At 45.9% G+C, this 17,973-nt stretch overlaps 1 protein-coding gene and 1 non-coding gene across 2 annotated transcripts; one reads left to right on the top strand and one right to left on the bottom strand.

The window, feature by feature from the left end:
* Nucleotides 1–868: 868 nt before the first annotated feature.
* Nucleotides 869–942, bottom strand: trnaf-gaa (transfer RNA phenylalanine (anticodon GAA)). The gene has a single exon. It is a non-coding gene; the product is annotated as a tRNA-Phe (tRNA).
* A 3,376-nt stretch (nt 943–4,318) lies between these two features.
* Nucleotides 4,319–17,659, top strand: LOC137302286 (probable G-protein coupled receptor 139). Its single transcript, XM_067971929.1, has 3 exons — nt 4,319–4,373; nt 13,708–13,864; nt 16,136–17,659. Exons 1-3 carry the CDS (start codon nt 4,319–4,321, stop codon nt 17,079–17,081), a joined length of 1,158 nt encoding a protein of 385 aa, XP_067828030.1. The 3' UTR covers nt 17,082–17,659.
* The last annotated feature ends 314 nt before the right edge of the window (nt 17,660–17,973 follow it).

Genomic DNA, 17,973 nt, shown 5'->3' with positions numbered 1-17,973 from the left:
TCATCTTCGTGTTCAAATCCCTCCATGACCTCGCCCCTCCCTATCTCTGTAACCTCCTCCACCCCGACAACCCTCCGAGATCTCTGAGCTCCTCCAATTCAGGCCTCTTGCGCATCCACGATTTTCATCGCTCCACCATTGGTGGCCGTGCCTTCAACCGACTGGGCCCAAAGCTCTGGATTTCCCTCCCTAAACCTCCCCGCCTCTCGACCTCTCTCTCCTCCCTTAAGACACTTAAAACCTACCTCACCTGTCCCAATATCTCCTTATGTGGCTCCGTGTCACATTTTGTTTGATAATCGCTCCTGTGAAGCGCCTTGGGACGTTTTACTCCGTTAAAGGCGCGATATAAATGCAAGTTGTTGTTGTTGTTGGGGTGGAGAAAGGGTTTTCTTTCTTTTTATCACTCTTTTCTATCTCTCTATTTCTTTCCTTTCTCGGACTCTGTTTTCCGGGTCTGTTTACTGACACACATTACAATCTGTGTCACTCGGTGTCTAACAATGTGAGGCAATGTGTTTTATTCCCGCTGTGTTATCTCTCTGGCGGTTTCCTGATAAATGTTTAACTCGCGGCCTGTTCCCGTTAATGGTCACAAGCAGTAACAGACAGACAGAGCGTGTCTGACCGCCCTGAGATGTGGAAAAGGCTTCAGTTTAGGACAAATGCATCAAATCAAATGTTCATCGGGCACCGAGAGAGACAAAAACCAGAGAGAAAGGCTGAAGGAAATAGAGAAATAAAAGCTAAATACAGACATCCTTGATGTCTCTCTATTCCATCCCCAAACGTTCAGTGTCGGGTAAAAATGTCAGTGTAAATAAATGTTCGAGAATCGGCCCAAAGAAGAAACAAAATAACCCAAAACTGCCGAAACCCGGGACCGAACCAGGGATCTTTAAGATCTTCAGTCTAATGCTTTACCAACTGAGCTATTTCAGCTCCATATTAAACTGACATTTTGGGTCATCCTCTTGGAATAAAATCTAACCCCGGGTGGACTTGCCCCTCCCGCTCATTCCTCACTTCGGGAGAATGAGACCGACCATCAAGGAGAGATTTTCTGATCCTGTCGTTGAATCTCATTTATATTAAACATTCCTTGAACTCTCTGCCGGGGGGATTCAGAGCTGGGGTTCGCCATGAACCAGCTTCCCCTCAATTCCCAGCTTTATCAGTGAATCGACCAACAAACGCTCGACAGAGCTCAGGTTATATTAATAATAAAAACAGAAAATGCAGGAAACACTCAGCAGGTCAGGCAGCATCTGTGGAGAGAGAAACATCCTTTCAGGTCGATGACCTTTCATCAGAACTCTCTCTTTCATCAGGCCAATCCGCTATCACCCACTTTGTGCTACGGCCCAAGACCATTTTGATTCCCGTTGAATTGAACGGCAGGGAATTTCCCGCGGTTTGTATAAACAGCGGGCGGTCCGCCCACCAAATGACCTCCAGGCGGTGAAGACATATGTCGACCCCTCCTCGTCACCGGGGCAGATTTGGAACTGGTGCTCGGGCATGAAACTGCCATTGGCTCTGTGGGACTGGATAGACCCAGACCGACTGGAAGTGTACGGGGATATGTTTCTGGCAGACAGCATGTCAGAGTCCACGAGGAAAGGCATCATCACCCTCATCTCCAAGTGAAGCTTTGTTACACCGCCTCTCAGGCAAGTATATCCTTGCTTAGATAAGGAGACCAAAACTGTACACAGTATCCAGGTGTGGTCTCACCAAAGCCCCGTACAATTGCAACAAGACTTCCTTACTCTTGTATTCCAGCCCCCTTGCAATAAAGGCCAACATTCCATTTGCATTCCGAATTGTATCAACATGTTAACTTTCTGTGTTTCTTGCACCAGGACACCCAAGTCTCTGAACACGAATGTTTAATAGTTGCTCACCATTTAAAAATATTCTGTTTTTCTATTATTCCGACCAAAGTGAATAACCTCATATTTCCCCACATTATACTCCATCTTCCACCTTCCACCTTCCAGTCCACTCACGTAACCTGTCTATATCCCTTTGCAGACACTTTGTGTCCTCCTCACAGCTTACTTTCCCACGTGGCTTTGTATGGTCAGATATCTTGGATACTTTACACTGATGTACATTGTAAATAGCTGAGGCCCAGGAAAGGCCGGTATCGCTCGCTGATAAGTCAAGAGTAAAATCCCTGCGAGGACATTGGTCCCAGCCCCGATGAGGTGCAACCCGTCCATCTTGTACAGGTCTTTAGTATTAATCAAAGTGCACAATGACGCCCCGGGAAAGCGAGTATCTCCCCACAGATACTACCTGACCTGCTGAGTGTTGCCAGCAGTTTCTGGGTTTATTTTTGTGCTTTCACTATCGCAGTTTTCCTGACAACCTGCAACTTGCCTCAAGGGCGCAGCTTCAAGCACAACTTTCTTGTGCTCTTCTCACACACAAGATCGCACTTTACTTTCCGACACACGCACTTTAAAATCTGCCGTTTCCACACACAGCGTCCTGCGTCACGAGAATTTGAAAGACCTTTCGCTCATGGCCTGTCATCGTTCCTTTTTCCCCACAGGCGCTCTTTACATTTATCCTCGACTCGATTCAATCGCATGTTTCAAAAGAACTATTAAGATCAAGGCGGAACACTTCCGATCTTACTGCACCGCCCCAACTTGCCAAATGTGAACCTTTCAACCGCCATTCACAGCTCTGTCGCGCTGCCCGTCACTCACGCAACTCAACTGCTGAGAGAAAAGAGCCAACAAGCATCAAAACAAAAACCAGTTCTTCACTTACCATCCCTGGATCACAAGATTCCCCAAGTAAATTTCGTGAACAATCGGGCGGCTGTCTTTCCAGAGACCAGCCCTGCTTTCGTCGTGTTTGTCTGTCGAGCGGTCACGCAGATCGAAATTTATCGACTGGTTTCAAGGCACAAATGAACATTGGTGCGAATGGGACATGTGCCCAATAGAAACAGCGGTCGGAGCAGAACAAACTTAAAGGCGTGAGATCGTGAAAGTGAATGTTAGAGTCGGCAATGGAGCAGGAAAGTGTCCATGAAATGGAAGGAGGAAAGTAAAGGCGGCCTATTGACTGTGGAAGGAAGAAAAAGCTGGGAGAAGAGGCGGGTTTGAACTGTGGAACATCAAGTACAGGCATGTGAGAGTGCTGGGATTTGATGGAATAAATAGGTTTTCGCCACAAAAAAAATGTTTTTTTCATTTATTAAAGATTGGTATATTGTTGTATTCGATTCGCAAGCGCGGGAGAGAATAAAAGGAGCAGCGCACAATATGCCGTGACTCGGATTCGAACCGAGGTTGCTGCGGCCACAACGCAGAGCACGAACCACTATACGATCACGGCGCCACACATCAGTGATTCAGCTTCTGCCCGAACTATTTAAATAGCTCCTTTAACATAGCAAAACGTCCCAATGCGCTTCACAGGAGCGTTTTTAAACAATATTTGACACCGAGCCACAGAAGGAGATATCAGAAACAAAATACTGCGGATGCTGGAAATTTGAAATAAAAACAGAAAATGCTGTAAATAATCAGCAAGTCAGGCAGCGTCTGTGGAGAGAGAAACAGAGTTAACGTTTCAGGTCGATGACCCTTCGTCAGAACTGGAAAAGGTTGAAGATTAAACAGTTTTTCAACAAGTACAGAGTCAGGGAAAGGGATGGGGGAGGAAGGGGAGGGGAGGAAAGAACAAAAGGGGAGGTCAGGAGTGATTAAATAACAAAAGGGGTGATGGTGCAAGGCAAGGAGGGTGGTAATGGGACAAGTAAAGAAACAAAAGATGGGGCCAGAGGAGCTGTAAATGGCAACATTAGAACCACAATCAGCACTTGGTCTCCGAAAAAATGTGATCAGTGTTTATGATCTGAAGTTATTGAAATCAATGTTGAGTTCAGAAGGTTGTAAAGAGTCCAATCGAAAGATGAGGTGCTGTTTCTCGAGCTTATGTTGAGCTTCATTGGAACGGAGTCGGAGGCCGAGGACAGAGAGGTCAGAGTGGGAGTGGGACGGGGAATTAAAATTGCAAGCGACCGGAAGCTCAGGGTCACACTTGTGGACTGAGCGGAGGTGTTCAGCAAAGCGATTACAAATAAATCGCTGTTTCACCTGGAAGGAATGTTTGGGCCCTGGAAGGTGGGAAGGGAGGAGGTGAAAGGGCAGGTGTTGCATCTCCTGCACTCGCATGGGAAGGTGCCGTGTGGAAGAGAGGACCAGGGTGTCATGGAGGGAGCGGTGCCTTTGGAAGGCTGAAAGTGGAGGGGAGGGGAAGATGTTTTTGGTGATGGCATCACGCTTGGACAATGGTGGAAATGGCAGAGGATGATATGTTTAATGTGGAGGCTGGTGGGGTGGAAGGTAAGTTTTTCATTTCATTTTCAACATCCAATATTGCAGATAAATGAAAGTGAAACTTCCAAAGCAGCAATGACCTCTTCATCAGGGAATTGAACCCTGGTCTCCCACATAACAGATGGGATACTCATCACTATACTAACGAGGAATTGATGTTTGGCAGACCATAGGTAATTTGGATGAATTTTTTTATTCTTTCATGGGATGTGGGCATCGTTGGCAAGGCCAGCAGGTATTGCTCATCCCCAATTGCCCTTGAGAAGGTGGTAGTGAGCCTCCTTCTTCAACCGCTGCAGTCTGTGTGGTGAAGGTTCACCCACAGTGCTGTTAGATGGGGAGTTCCAGGATTTTGACCCAGCGACGATGAAGAAACGGCGATGTACTTCCAAGTCAGGATGGTGTGTGAATTGAAAGGGACTGTGCAGGTGGTGTTGTTCCCGTGGACCTGCTGTCCTTTTCCTTCTCGGTGGTAGAGGTCGTGGGAATGGGAGGTACTTTCGAAGAAGCTTTGACGAATTGCTGCAGTGCTTCCTGTGGATGGTACACACTGCAGCCACGGTGCGCCGGTGGTGGAGAGAGTGAATGTTTAAGGTGGATGAGGTGCCAATCAAGCGGGCTGCTTTGTCCTGGATGGTGTCGAGCTTCTTGAGTGTTGTTGGAGCTGCACTCATCCAGGCAAGTGGAGAGTATTCCATCACACTCCTGACTTGTGCCCTGTAAATGGTGGAAAGGCTTTGGGGAATCAGGAGGTGAGTCACTCACCACAGAATACCCAGCCTCTGACCTGCTCCTGTAGCCACAGTATTTATGTGGCTTGACCAGTTAAGTTTCCAGTCAATGGTGACCATCAGGATGTTGATAGTGGGGAATTCGGCGATGGTAATGCCGTTGAATGTCAAGGGGTGGTGGTTGGGCTCTCTCTACTTGGATATGATCATTACCTGGCACTTGTCTGGCGTGAATGTTACTTGCCACTGATCAGCCCAAGCCTGGATGTTGTCCAGATCTTGCTGCATGCGGGCAGGGACTGCTTTATTATCTGAGGCGTTGTGAATGAAGCTGAACACTGTGCAATCAAAAGCGAACATCCCCGCTTCTGACCTTATGATGGAGTGAAGGTCATTGATGAAGCAGCTGAAGATGGTTGGGCCTTGGACACTGCCATGAGGAACTCCTGCAGCGATGTCCTGGGGCTGAGATGATTGGCCTCCAACAGCCACCGGGAGAGAAACTAGAGAAAGATGTGAGTTCAGGGCTGGGACAGGGGGGAACCGTGGGGGAAGTTTGACTTGGCGGGCTGGGAGAAGGGAGGGAGCGGCAGGTGGACGGATGGTCTCAATCTTGGTGATAAAATAGTCCATGAGCTCCGCACAATTTTTGTGGTGAGGGTGGAGGAGGCAGGGGGTTCAAGGAGTTTCTTGTAGGAATAATAATTTGTAGTGAAGAAGAGATACTGGGGGTATCTTTACAGTCCAGGATGATCCTGGAATAGTGAGCAGTTTTCTGTCTCTCTCTGTTTCGGGCTGGTGAATTAGCCCGGGTCGGTTCACAGAGCGATTCTGCATTTTATTTCTTCCTCATTATTGTGTTCTGACATCGAGGTGAAGAGTGAGGCAGAGAACAGATTTTAAAATTGCTGGAATATCAGTGAAATTAAATCATGGAAAGTGGAAAAGTCCGAGTCAGTTTTTCACTGTATTTTCCTCATCCGATGTTGCAGATAAATGAAAGTGAAGCTTCGAAAGGCAGACCTTCCCGTCGGGGAATTGACCCCAGTCTCCAGGGTGATAGACACTGATACTCACCATGATACTAACGAGGAACTGGTGCCGGAAGGGGATGGACGTTCACCACAGATGCTTCAGGTTTCAGTGAATCTGTTTGAATTATTCATTTGGTGACAGTTTGTTTAACTTTCCACGGACCACTGTTGAAAGAAGAATTACCGACCACTTTTCCATCTCATGTTGGATCATGATGTGGGTAACGCGGGAGAGAGTGAGACAGAAAGAGACAGATCTTCTCAGGAAAATATAGAAAATATGAGGCACATACACAGACAGACAGACACAGACACAGACACACATACACATGGGGTGACTCAGAAATACTGAGAGTCAGAATATGGATAATTTGGCTGATTTTTGTTCTATTTCTGTCGTAGATTTCGAGGAATCTCACAGATCAATTAAAATGAGCATAAAACTCGAGGTACTCAATGTCGTGGAATTTTATTTCACTTCAGAATTATTAATTCTACAAGAAACTTGTTGAATTTTGAAACGCAGAGATGAAACGGGTTGATAAATGATGGGATCTGAAGTCTGTCAGATTTGAACCTGCGCGGGGGAAATGAATGAATTTCTAATCTATCACCTTAACCACCAGTTAGTAAAAATCACAATTGTTCTGCATCCAGTCCACAAATAGTCTCCGTACAATAATATTCTGAAAGTGACAATCACCTGTTTATTTTTCTATGTAGTTTTTTTTCAGGAAGAAGCTCGGCGAAGACATAAAATTAAAGTTGGCGTCTTATAAATGCTTCCTCCCCGACGGGGAATTAAACCCCGGACTAAGGTGGGGCAACTCACCACGATAAGAGAGAAAGAAAGAACGAAAGAAAGACAGAGTCAGTTGTCGTTGTCTAACAAAGAGATGGAAATGTAAAAGGTTCTTTCAACAGTGGCACGTGGAAAATGAAACAGAATGTCATCAAATAAATAGTTAAAAGAAATGCACTGATCCATGAAGCATGTCGAACACCATCTGGGATGAGTGCACAGTCAATGCTGCAGTTCCTCATTCGTATAGTGGTGAGTATCCCCGCCTGTTACGCGGGAGACCGGGGTTCAATTCCCTGACGGGGAGATTAAACTTTTGCAGCCTTCAAAAGCTTTTCTCTCATTTATCGACAATATTGGATGCGGAATGTACAGTGTAAAACTGACTCGGAGTTTCCCACTTTCCTCAATTTAATTTCACTGATATTCCAGCGATTTTAAAATCTGCTCTCAGCTTCACTCTTCACCTCGATGTTCGACTGGCTTCTGTGATGGTGGGGATTTCGGGAGGAGGCCGAGATGGATCATCCACTCGGCACTTCTGGCTGAAGACGGTTTCTAAAACTTTGCACTCACGTGCTGGGCTTTACCATCATTGAGGATGGGGATGTTCACAGAGCCTCTTCCCATTAGTTGTTCAATTATCCACCATCATTCACAAATGGGTGTGGCAGGACTGCAGAGCTTTGATCTGATCCGTTGTTTGTGGGATCGCTTAGTTCTGTCTACAGCATGCTGCTTCCACTGTTTGTCAAGTCGTCCTGTGTTACTTTCAGGTTATTGGTGTGTGTATGTCTGTGTGTGAGTGTTTATGTAGCGAGGAATGTGTGTGTTTGTGTATGTGTGAATATGACAATGTCTGTCTCACTTGTTATATGCGTTTCTGAGTGTCTCTCTTTCTTTCTATCTGTCACTTTTTCCCTGCTCCCCAAATAGTTTTTCTCTGGACCTTGACTGAGAAAGAGATAGAAAGTAAGTCTACTTTCAACAGTGGCATGTGGAAAGTTAAACAAATTGTCATCAAAGAAGTCGTTAAAATAGATTCACTGAAACATGCATCCTTTTTATTGCTGTATGTGAGATCTTTCATGTCTGCGCCTGTTCCGAGACCTGTCTCTCTCCCTGTATCGCCATCTTTTTCTTTCCGTATGTCTCTCTCTATTTAGCGCTAGTGACAGCGCGATTCTGTGTTTTGTTTCTTGCCGATCATTGTGGTTCTGACATCGAGCCGAAGAGTGAGGCAGAGAGCAGATTTTTAAAATCACTGTGAAATCAAATTGTGGAAGTGGGAAAGGCCGAGTCAGTTTTTCATTGTATTTTCAACATCCAATGTTGCAGATTAATGAAAGTGAAGCTTTTAAAGCAGTAACAACCTCCTACATTGGGGATTGGAACCCCAGTCTACCACGGGACAGACAAGGATAGTCCCCACTATACTAACGAGGAATTGATGCAGGCTGGAAGGTACATTCACCACAGATGCTTCATGTTTTAGTGACTCTTTTTGAACTATTATTTGATGGCAGTTTGTTTAATTTTCCACGGGCCACTGTTGAAAAAAGACTTACCGACCACTTTTTCATCTCTTTGTTCGATTATGTCCAGAGTAAAATTATGTGGGGAGCGCGGGAGAGAGTGAGAGAGAGAAAGAAGGAGAAACAAATCCATTCAGGAAAACATCGAAAATGTGAGACACACACAGACACACGCATGCATCGACAGAGACAAAAATACACAGAAAGACACACCGACACAAAGAAACAGACACAGACGCATACATATAAACATAGAGTGACTCAAACATAGGGAGAGACAGACCAGTGGGAATTTGGATGATTTTTTTTCATTCTTTCATGGGATGTGGGCATCGTTGGCAAGGCCAGCAGGTATTGCTCATCCCTAATTGCCCTTGAGAAGGTGGTGGTGAGCCTCCTTCTTGAACCACTGCATTCTGTGTGGTGAAGGTACTCCCACAGTGCTGGTAGATGGGGAGTTCCAGGATTTTGACCCAGCAACGATGAAGGAACAGCGATGTACTTCCAAGTCAGGATGGTGTGTGAATTGAAGGGGAATGTGCAGGTGGTGTTGTTCCCATGCTCCTGCTATCCTTTTCCTTCTGGTGGTAGAGGTCGTGGTTTTGGGCGGTCCTTTCAAAGAAGCTTTGGCGAGTTGCTGCAGTGCATCCTGTAGATGGTACACACTGCAGCCACGGTACGCCGGTGGTGGAGAGAGTTAATGTTTAAGGTGGATGAGGTGCCAATCAAGCGGGCTGTTTTGTCCTGGATGGTGTCGAGCTTCTTGAGTGTTGTTAGAGCTGCACTCATCCAGGCAAGTGGAGAGTATTCCATCACACTCCTGACATGTGCGTTGTAGATGGTGGAAAGGCTTTGGGGAGTCAGGAGGTGAGTCACTCGCCGCAGAATACCCTACTTCTGACCTGCTCCTATAGCCACAGTATTAATGTGGCTTGACCATTGAAGTGTCTGGTGAATGGTGACACCCAGGATGTTGATGGTGGGCGATTCGGCAACCGTAATGCCATTAAATGTCAAGGGGAGGTGGTTGGACTCTCTCTTCTTGGAGATGATCATTGCCTGGCACTTGTCTGGCGCGAATGTTAGTTGGATGTTGTCCAGGTCTTGCTGCATGCGGGCACGGACTACTTCATTATTTGAGGGGTTGTGAATGAAACTGAACACTGTGCAATCAAGAGTGAAAATCCCCACTTCTGACCTTATGATGGAGTGAAGGTCATTGATGAAGCAGCTGAAGATGGTTGGGCCTCGGACACTGCCCTGAGGAACTCCTGCAGCGATGTCCCGGGGCTGAGATGATTGGCCTCCAACAACTACTATCATCTTCCTCTGTGCTAGCTATGACGCCAGCCACTGGAGAGTTTTGTCTCTGATTCATATTTACTTCAATTTTATTCGGGCTCCTTGATGCCACACTCGGTCAAATGCTGCCTTGATGTCAAGGGCAATCACCCTCACCTCAACTCTGGCACTCAGCTCTTTTGTCCATGTTTGGACCAAGTCTATAATGAAGTCTGGAACCGAGTGGTCCTGGAGGAACCAAAAGTGAGCATCGGTGAGAAGGTTATTGGTGAGTAAATGCCGCTTGATAACACTGTCGACGACACCTTCCATCACTTTGCTGATGATTGAGAGTAGACTGATGTGGCGGTTATTGGATGAATTGGATTTGTCCTGCTTTTTGTGAACAGGACATACCTGGGCAATTTTCCACTTTGTTGGGTAGATCTCACTGTTGTAGTTGTACTGGAACAGCTTGGCTAGAGGCGCGGCTAGTTCTGGAACACAAGTCTTCAGCACTACAGCCAGGATTTTGTCGGGGCCCTTTGCCTTTGCTGTATCCAATGCACTCAGCCTTTCCTTGATATCAAGTGGAGTGAATCGAATTGGCTGAAGACTGGCTTCTGTGATGGTGGGGATCTCAGGCGGAGGCCGAGAAGGAGCATCCACTTGGCACTTCCAGCTGAAGATGGTTGCAAACACTTCATCCTTGTCTTTTGTACTTTCGTGCTGGGCTCTGCCATCATTGAGGATGGTTGTCCATCACCAATCAGGACTGGATGTGGCAGGACTGCAGAGCTTTGATTTGATCCGTTGTTTGTGGGATTGCTTAGCTCTGCTCTATAGCATGCCACTTCCGCTGTTTGGCTTGTATGTGGTCCTGTGTTGTATCTTCATCAGGTTGGCACCTCATTTTAGGTACGCCTGGTGCTGCTCCTGACACGCTATTCTACACCCCTCATTGAACCAGGGTTGATCCATTGGCTTGTTGGTAATGGTAGAGTGAGGGATATTTCGGGCCATGAGGTTACAGATTGTGGAGGAATACAATTCAACTGCTGCTGATGGCCCACAGCACCATATGGATGCCCAGTTTAGAGCTGCATAGATCTGTTCTGAATCTATCCCATTGAGCACGGCCACCACACAATATGCTGGACAGTGTGAAGACGGGACTTTGTCTCCACAAGGACTATGCGATGATCACTCCGACCAATGCTGTCATGGGCAGATGCATCAGCAACAGGTAGATTGGTGTGGAAGAAGTCAAATAGGTTTTTCCCTCGTGTTTGTTCTCTCACCACCTGCCACAAGCCCAGGATGGCAGTTATGTCCTTCAGGACTCGGCCAGCAGTGGTGTTACTGAGAATCCCTACGTGGTCAGTTTTCGGTAAAATATGAAGATGCCTACGTGGCAAAGAAGCAGAATGCAAAATGGTTAGAAAGGGTTAATTAGTTAGTAACTGAGATTGATACAAGTGGCCTGGCCCTCCTGCTGGGCCATATGTTTGCTTCGTCAGCAGGGTTGCATGGTCTTAGCAATGTAGAGTCTTTGATGTGAGTCAAGGACTGGTCTGAATGTCTCCATGTTTATGGCAGATCAATATAGGTAACGAGCTTAGCCAAAGTTGAAGGACATTCCAGGTTGGGAGATAAGGAACAGAAGGAACAGGGAAGAACATTCTAAGTTGGAAAGTGAGGAAGTTATCCCCTTTGATGTCTAACAGCAGCATGATCAGCACATGGACGATTTATGATTGGTCGGAAATAATGTAACCTCGCATGGCAACCTATGCCCGGCTTATGATTGGTGTTGACCCTCGTTAAGTATGTTCCAACCCTATTCATCTGTATAAAAACGTGTGGATTTCTGTATGTTTTTGTTCTTGCTCTGCCAGCATAGAGGGACTCTATCAGGAGTCCAAATCAATGCTGCAGACTAAGAACCCTGCTATTAAAGATGTGTTGAACTTTAAAATGTATTCGACTTCAGTTATTACTGAACCAGACTGAGGGGAAAGAATCCGGATCGTCATTACCAAACCACTCTTGACGATGGACAGGGAAGTACCCCACCCAGAGTACATTCTGTGCCCTTGCTACCCTCACTGCTTCCTCCAAGTGGTGATCAACAGGGAGGAGTAATGATTCATCAGCTGAGGGAGGGCGGTCAGTGGGAATCAGCAGGAGGTTTCCTTCCCTTTTTTGACCTGATACCATGAGATTTCATAGGGTCCGGAGTCAATGTTGAGGACTCTCACAGCCACTCCCTCCTGACTGTATACCACAGTGCCGCCACCTCTGGTGGGTCTGCCCTGCAGGTGGGACAGGACCTACCCAGGAACAATGATGGAGAAGTCTCGGACTTTGGCTGAAAGATATGATTCTGTGAGTGTGGCGATGTCAGGCTGTTGCTTGATCAGTCTGGGACAGCTCTCCCAATTTTGGCACAAGTCCCCAGATGTTCGTGAGGTGAACTTCGTCGGGTCGACTGTGCTGGGATTGCCTGACCCTTGTCCAGTGTCGTGTGGCCCACACTGTTTTATTCTTATTACGACTTTTATGTAACAGGATTGTGCAACTGAGTGGCTTGTTAGGCCATTTCAGAGAACCGTTAAGAATCAACCACATTGCTATTGGTCTGAGGACGGCATGTTTCCTTCCCTCAGGCGGGCATCAGTGAACCAGAGGGATTTTTATGACAATCCAGTACATTCACAGTTACCATTTCTGATAGTAGCTTTTCAGTCCCGATTTTATTTAATTAACTGATTTTAAATTCCCCAGCTCCTGTGGTGGAGATTTGAACTCATGACTCCCGATTATTAGTCCGGGCCTACTGGATTACTAGTCCAGTAACATCATCACTATGTGACCGTACCCTTTCCCTTGGGCTTAAGGGAGAGGAGATGAGAGCTGTACCAGGGTGGCCTAACAGTGTGAGAGAGAGTAATGGTTTTAATGGGGACAACTGCATCAAAAGTGGAGGTGAGAGTGTGATTGAGCAGATCGGTCGCTGCAGAAATGTCGTGGTGAATGGAGGGCCAAAGGCTGGACAGTTGGGACTTTGAAATTGTGATTGTAAGTGACTTGGGGGGAGGGTTTTTTTGATGGATGAACACAGAAGGAAGTAGGTTTTGGAGGGGGAAGGGGGATGTGGGTACAGAGGGATACAAGGAAGTGATCAGGGATGGCCTTATCCATGAGAATAGTGATGAGTATCTTCGCCTGTCACGTGGAAAGACAGGGGTTCAATTCCTCCGACGGGGCGATTAAACTTTCTGCCTTCAAAAGCTTCACTTTCATTTATCTGCAATATTGGATGCAGGAAATACAGAGCAAAACTGACTCGCAGTTTCTCACTTGCCACAATTTAATTTCACTGATATTCCAACGGTTTTAAAATCTGCTCTCTGTCACTCTTCACCTCGATGTCAGAACCACAATAATGAGGAAGAAATTAAAAGAACAATCTCACCGTGAATAACATCAACTACAACTTGTATTTATATCGAGCCTTTAAGGTAGTGAAACATTCCAAGGCGCTTCAAAGGAGCGATTTTCAAACAAAGTTTGACACCGAGCCGTGTCAGGAGATATTAGGACAGGTGACCGAAAGCTCGGTCAAACAGGCAGGTTTTACGGAGTGTCTTAAAGGAGGATGTGAAAGGTGCTATATGAATGCAAGTTCTTTGTTTCTCACAGGGGGCCGTGTCTTGTTCCTCGTCTCATTGAGATCTCAGTTAATTGGTCTGTTCTCTCCACAGATGGGGCCCGACTCGCTGAGTGTTTCTAGAATGTTGTGTGTGACTCGGGTTTTAGAGTAAATGATAAAAGGACTGTCGTCAAACACGAGGCCATGAGCTGCTGCCCAGCTGCTGAGTGACCTGTCGGGACATTGTTGCTTGCTTCCGTTCAGCTTGTGGTTCTGGATTTTTGGTGCACTGTCCCTTTAAGAGCTGTGGTCTGCCTGCAGCGGTCAGACAAGTCGCAAAGGCTCCCAGAACTATGCTTGGCTCTGTCTTTCACTGAGGTACAGAGATCAGCCAGACTTTAACGTAAATTCCACCAGCTGGCAGAAAAGAATGAGTAACAACTCGTTTGAACCCAGAGTGTGAGCTGCGGCCAATAATAAAGAAGTGAAAAATTATCTTATAAGAACAGAAGTGGGTCATTCAGTCCCTCAATCCTGTGCCGCCATTCAGTCAGATCATGGCTGATCTGTACCTCAACTCAAATTACCCGCCTTTGATCCATATCCCTTGATATCTTCATCAAACAAAAATCTATCAATCTCAGTCTCAAAAATCATTTTGAGTTAACTAACGTTAGCCAGAAAGAGAGGAAATCAGGAAGAAAATGGAGTTCCAGAGAAAGAGGGAATAAAAGAGGTAGATTAACAGAGAGAGACATTTGGGAGTCAAGTGAAAGGAGTGTGTGTGAGGGAGAGAGGCCTGGGCATTGGGAGAGACAGAAAGAGGGGGAATGAGTGAAACAAGGTGACAAGGACTGTGCTAAATTACATAGTAGGGTGACAGGGAATAGCAGGACCGGCCTGGGAATGGGAGTACAGAAGATTCAAGGAAAAATGTCACATTGGTGAACTGGGTTTCGATTTTTCTTACACTGTGTGCTGTTGGTTTCAATCTTCATGTAATTTATTAAACTTAGAAATTGTGACTCTGTCATTGTACAATTCATTGTTCCAAAAGGTTACTCAGCTGGTCGATGTGTAATGTTCTGTCACCTTAATGAGTGTGATAGTCAAAGGTCAGGTGGGACCAAAACTTGTTTGTTCAGGAGTCTGTAAGTAATATGTGATGTCAATCGGGATGCGATCTAATTGTCCCATTCGGGGTTTATTTACACTATAAGTATCTCGCTGTTTTAACTTCGTTACCTGACTATCGCAGTTCACATACCTCTTTATAGCACCGAAAGACATCGTCTCCACACAGAAATGCGTTTGTCGCGATTTACGGAGATAGAATTCATTTATTATCCTGTTCTGGCAGCAATTGGAGTACCTGGTAAGTCATTATCAACACGTATGGTGTAAATAACAGAATGTTTAACTGTATTGCTGTTTGTGCTCTGAGCCTGGTAAATGTGGAATGTTATTCTTCACCGTTTTGTGATACAGTTAAAACTTCCATCCTTGTCCCATTGGTCAATGCACCGAGTAACTCACCCTCGCTCTGTGCTGAACTGTCGAGTCTGGGGTCCAAATGTGTCCTTGGTGCTCCCTGGCCAGGCAGGGGTAAAACAGGCAGGGCGCACAGTCCTGAGTGTAATCCACTGCCTCCTGGTGGAAAGTGCGCCTGTTGTGGAGATCGGGTGAGGAAGGACCGGGTGAGATTGTCGTGTTTCCCGAGGACCGATCGCCTGGGGTTCCGGAGAGCAGATTGTGGCTGTGTATCCCGGCATGAGTCAGTGTCTTCAGGATAGAAGGACAGGGAACAAACGGAATACGCATCAGATAAATAAAACATGTGACAGAAACCGTCCTCCTCACTCGAAGGTACAATCTTGTGTTCCCGTCAAATGTTCCTCTCAGATCATAATTATATTTCAGCAAAATGGCTTCACAGGACTTTTGATGTGTTTGATGTTTAAAGTATTGTTTGGACGAGTTGAATGACGATGACTGTATACTTCAGTCCATGTGTGTTATTGTGGAGAGTGGGGAAACCAGTCTTGACACTGGTTCGGGAGGGGGATTAACTGGAGACCATGAGTGAGAGTTGGCGGTGATTTGTTCTTATTCCGCGCGGCTCCTGGGATCGATCTCTTATTCCGAGGATCAGACTGTCCTTTGTTTTTCTCACGCCTTGTGCTGAGATATAAAGACTGGACCTGGTTATAACTGGAGCACGTTACAGAATTAAATTCCTTGACATATTGTGTCATGATGCATTCACAATACTCCACTGGAAACCTCATCTAATTAATTACTGAAAGATGACGGGCAGCAACTCAATACCAGGCTCGTGTTTTCAATGTATTTTCTAAAATCAAAGTCTCTGGTATTGTGTGGGTCAAATCATTAGGTTTCTCCCCCGTATTACGATTTAAGCCAAATCCAGAGTCACCTTGTCTGTATTTCCTGATTTAACTCGTCTTGTCGCCTTTCACTTTCATAGTTGGTGACGTCCTGCCCCGCGGACCTCCCAGTGTCGGAATCGACTGAATAAACTTAATCTCAAGGATCACAAGTGAGGACTCAGCTGTCGGGTGAGGGATCCCGGGGCCACCGTCACCCGAAAGGAACCTCCCAGAATGAGCTGCTCCTTCGGAACAGGAGGCAGAAGCCAAGGGGCAAAACCAATAAATAAACACAATCATAGCCCATGTCCATCGGTTAAACTGAGAGCTCATTGATCAGCCCGGTTAGTGATTTCACTGTTTCTGTTTCTCTCTTTCTCTCAGTGAACTTGCTGGCGATTGTGATCCTGTCCCGTGGAAAGTGCGGTCTCTCCAAATGTATCACTCGCTACCTGGTGGCCATGGCGACGGCGGATCTCCTGGTGATTGTCTGTAATGTGATCTTATATCGGATTGCTCATCTTTATTGGTGGGACACTTTCCTGCTCTACACTCCTGTTTGCAGATTCATTCTCTTCCTGGCTCCTACTGCCACAGACAGTTCTGTTTGGTTAACGGTCGCTTTTACCTTTGATCGTTTTGTAGCCATTAGTTGTCAGAAGCTGAAAACAAAATATTGCACCGAGAAAACTTCACTTGTGATTATCGTGACTTTGAGCGCGCTGTTCGGTTTAAAGAACATTCCCCGGCCCTTCGTGTATAATCCTTACCATAGTGTTAACAATATACCGTGGGGTTGTCGTGTATCATCACAGTTTTACATTCTACCCGCATGGATCGCATTTTCTTGGATTGAACAGCTGTTAACCCCGTTGCTTCCATTCTGTTTGATTTTATTGTTTAATGCTCTCACCGTCAGACGCATTTTAGTGGCCAGTCGGGCCCGAAGGAGCCTCCGGGACCTCAGCAATGGTGAGAATGACAAGGACCCTGAGATGAAGAACCGCAGAAGGTCCATCGTTTTACTTTTTGCCATATCCGGCAGTTTTATCCTGCTCTGGATGACAACGGTCGTATATTTTTTATATTATCGAATTTCAGGCGGCTTTAACCACCGATCTTTGTTTAATCCTTTCGCAACCTTCGAACAAGCGGGAATTCTGCTTCAGCTTCTGAGTTCCTGCACGAACACGGCCATTTACACAGTGACCCAGAGTAAGTTCAGAGAGGAGCTGCTCAATGTGATTAAATATCCGTTTACTCTAATTGGTAAATTGGTCAAATGAGGAAAACGGCTGAAGTGAAGCGGGAACTAACTTCCCAACAGCACAGCTCAATTCAATATCACAATTATCACCTCAATTTACCAAAGGGACTCAGCATCAGGGCCAACGATATCTCCTTTAAACTAATTTCTAATCAAAAGTTAGATCAAAGTTAAATTTAACAGCAGCCAACATAAAATGAACAAAACTTTCTCAAAACATGTTCCTGTATTCAGATCATTTTTTAAACACGTCCTCAGGGAGTCTGACCTGAAATGTAATTGTCCGGAGGAAGGGCTGTGAATTAGCGACTGGATATTAGTTTCCACCGGACCGGACTAATAATCGAGCCCCGCCGACAGCATCTGTGGGGTTAATTCCCTTTCATTTCCGTGCCCCCTTAAACATTCCTGTAACTCCGATTGTCTGTGATATTTGAACAGCTGTTAATCCTCAATAGTCTGGGAATTACTGGTGTTGATCATACTAAAGGAATGTTTCGCTTTCAAATAAAACTCCGGCGCTGTTTTACAACAGCCGTTAAGTCTTTTTAACAAAATAAACGGGTTAATGAGCAGTCAAAATATCGGATAGAGGAATTTCACAGGATTAGATTGAGTTTCCATCCGCCATTTCTTTAAATGGGAGGAGTGAGGCCGCCAGGTGGAATGGTTTAACAGTAAGGATTGAAGAATCATCGAATGATACAGCACAGAAGGTGGCCATTCGACCCATCGTGGCTTGTACTGACTCTTTGGAAGAGCAATCCAAATAGTCCCACTCCCCCGATCTTTCCCCATATCGCTGCATTTTTTTCTTTTTCAAGTATACATCCGATTCCCTTTTGAAAGTTACTATTGAATGTGTTTCCACCGCCCTGTCAGGCAGTGCATTCCAGATCACAACAACTCAC

Source organism: Heptranchias perlo, chromosome 35, assembly GCF_035084215.1.
Source record: "Heptranchias perlo isolate sHepPer1 chromosome 35, sHepPer1.hap1, whole genome shotgun sequence".
Taxonomy (NCBI): Eukaryota; Metazoa; Chordata; class Chondrichthyes; order Hexanchiformes; family Hexanchidae; genus Heptranchias; species Heptranchias perlo.
The sequence above is the reverse complement of the archived record's forward strand: the minus strand, read 5'-3'. Positions and strand labels throughout refer to the sequence as shown.

Bases quoted from the DNA above. Each gene is read 5' to 3' on its own strand.
- LOC137302286 (XM_067971929.1), top strand. From the start codon at position 4,319: ATGGTGGAAATGGCAGAGGATGATATGTTTAATGTGGAGGCTGGTGGG. The intron at 4,374-13,707 runs GTAAGTTTTTCA...TGTCCCTTTAAG, and splicing joins GGAGGCTGGTGGGGTGGAAG to AGCTGTGGTCTGCCTGCAGC. The intron at 13,865-16,135 runs GTGAGCTGCGGC...CTCATTGATCAG, and splicing joins AACTCGTTTGAACCCAGAGT to CCCGGTTAGTGATTTCACTG.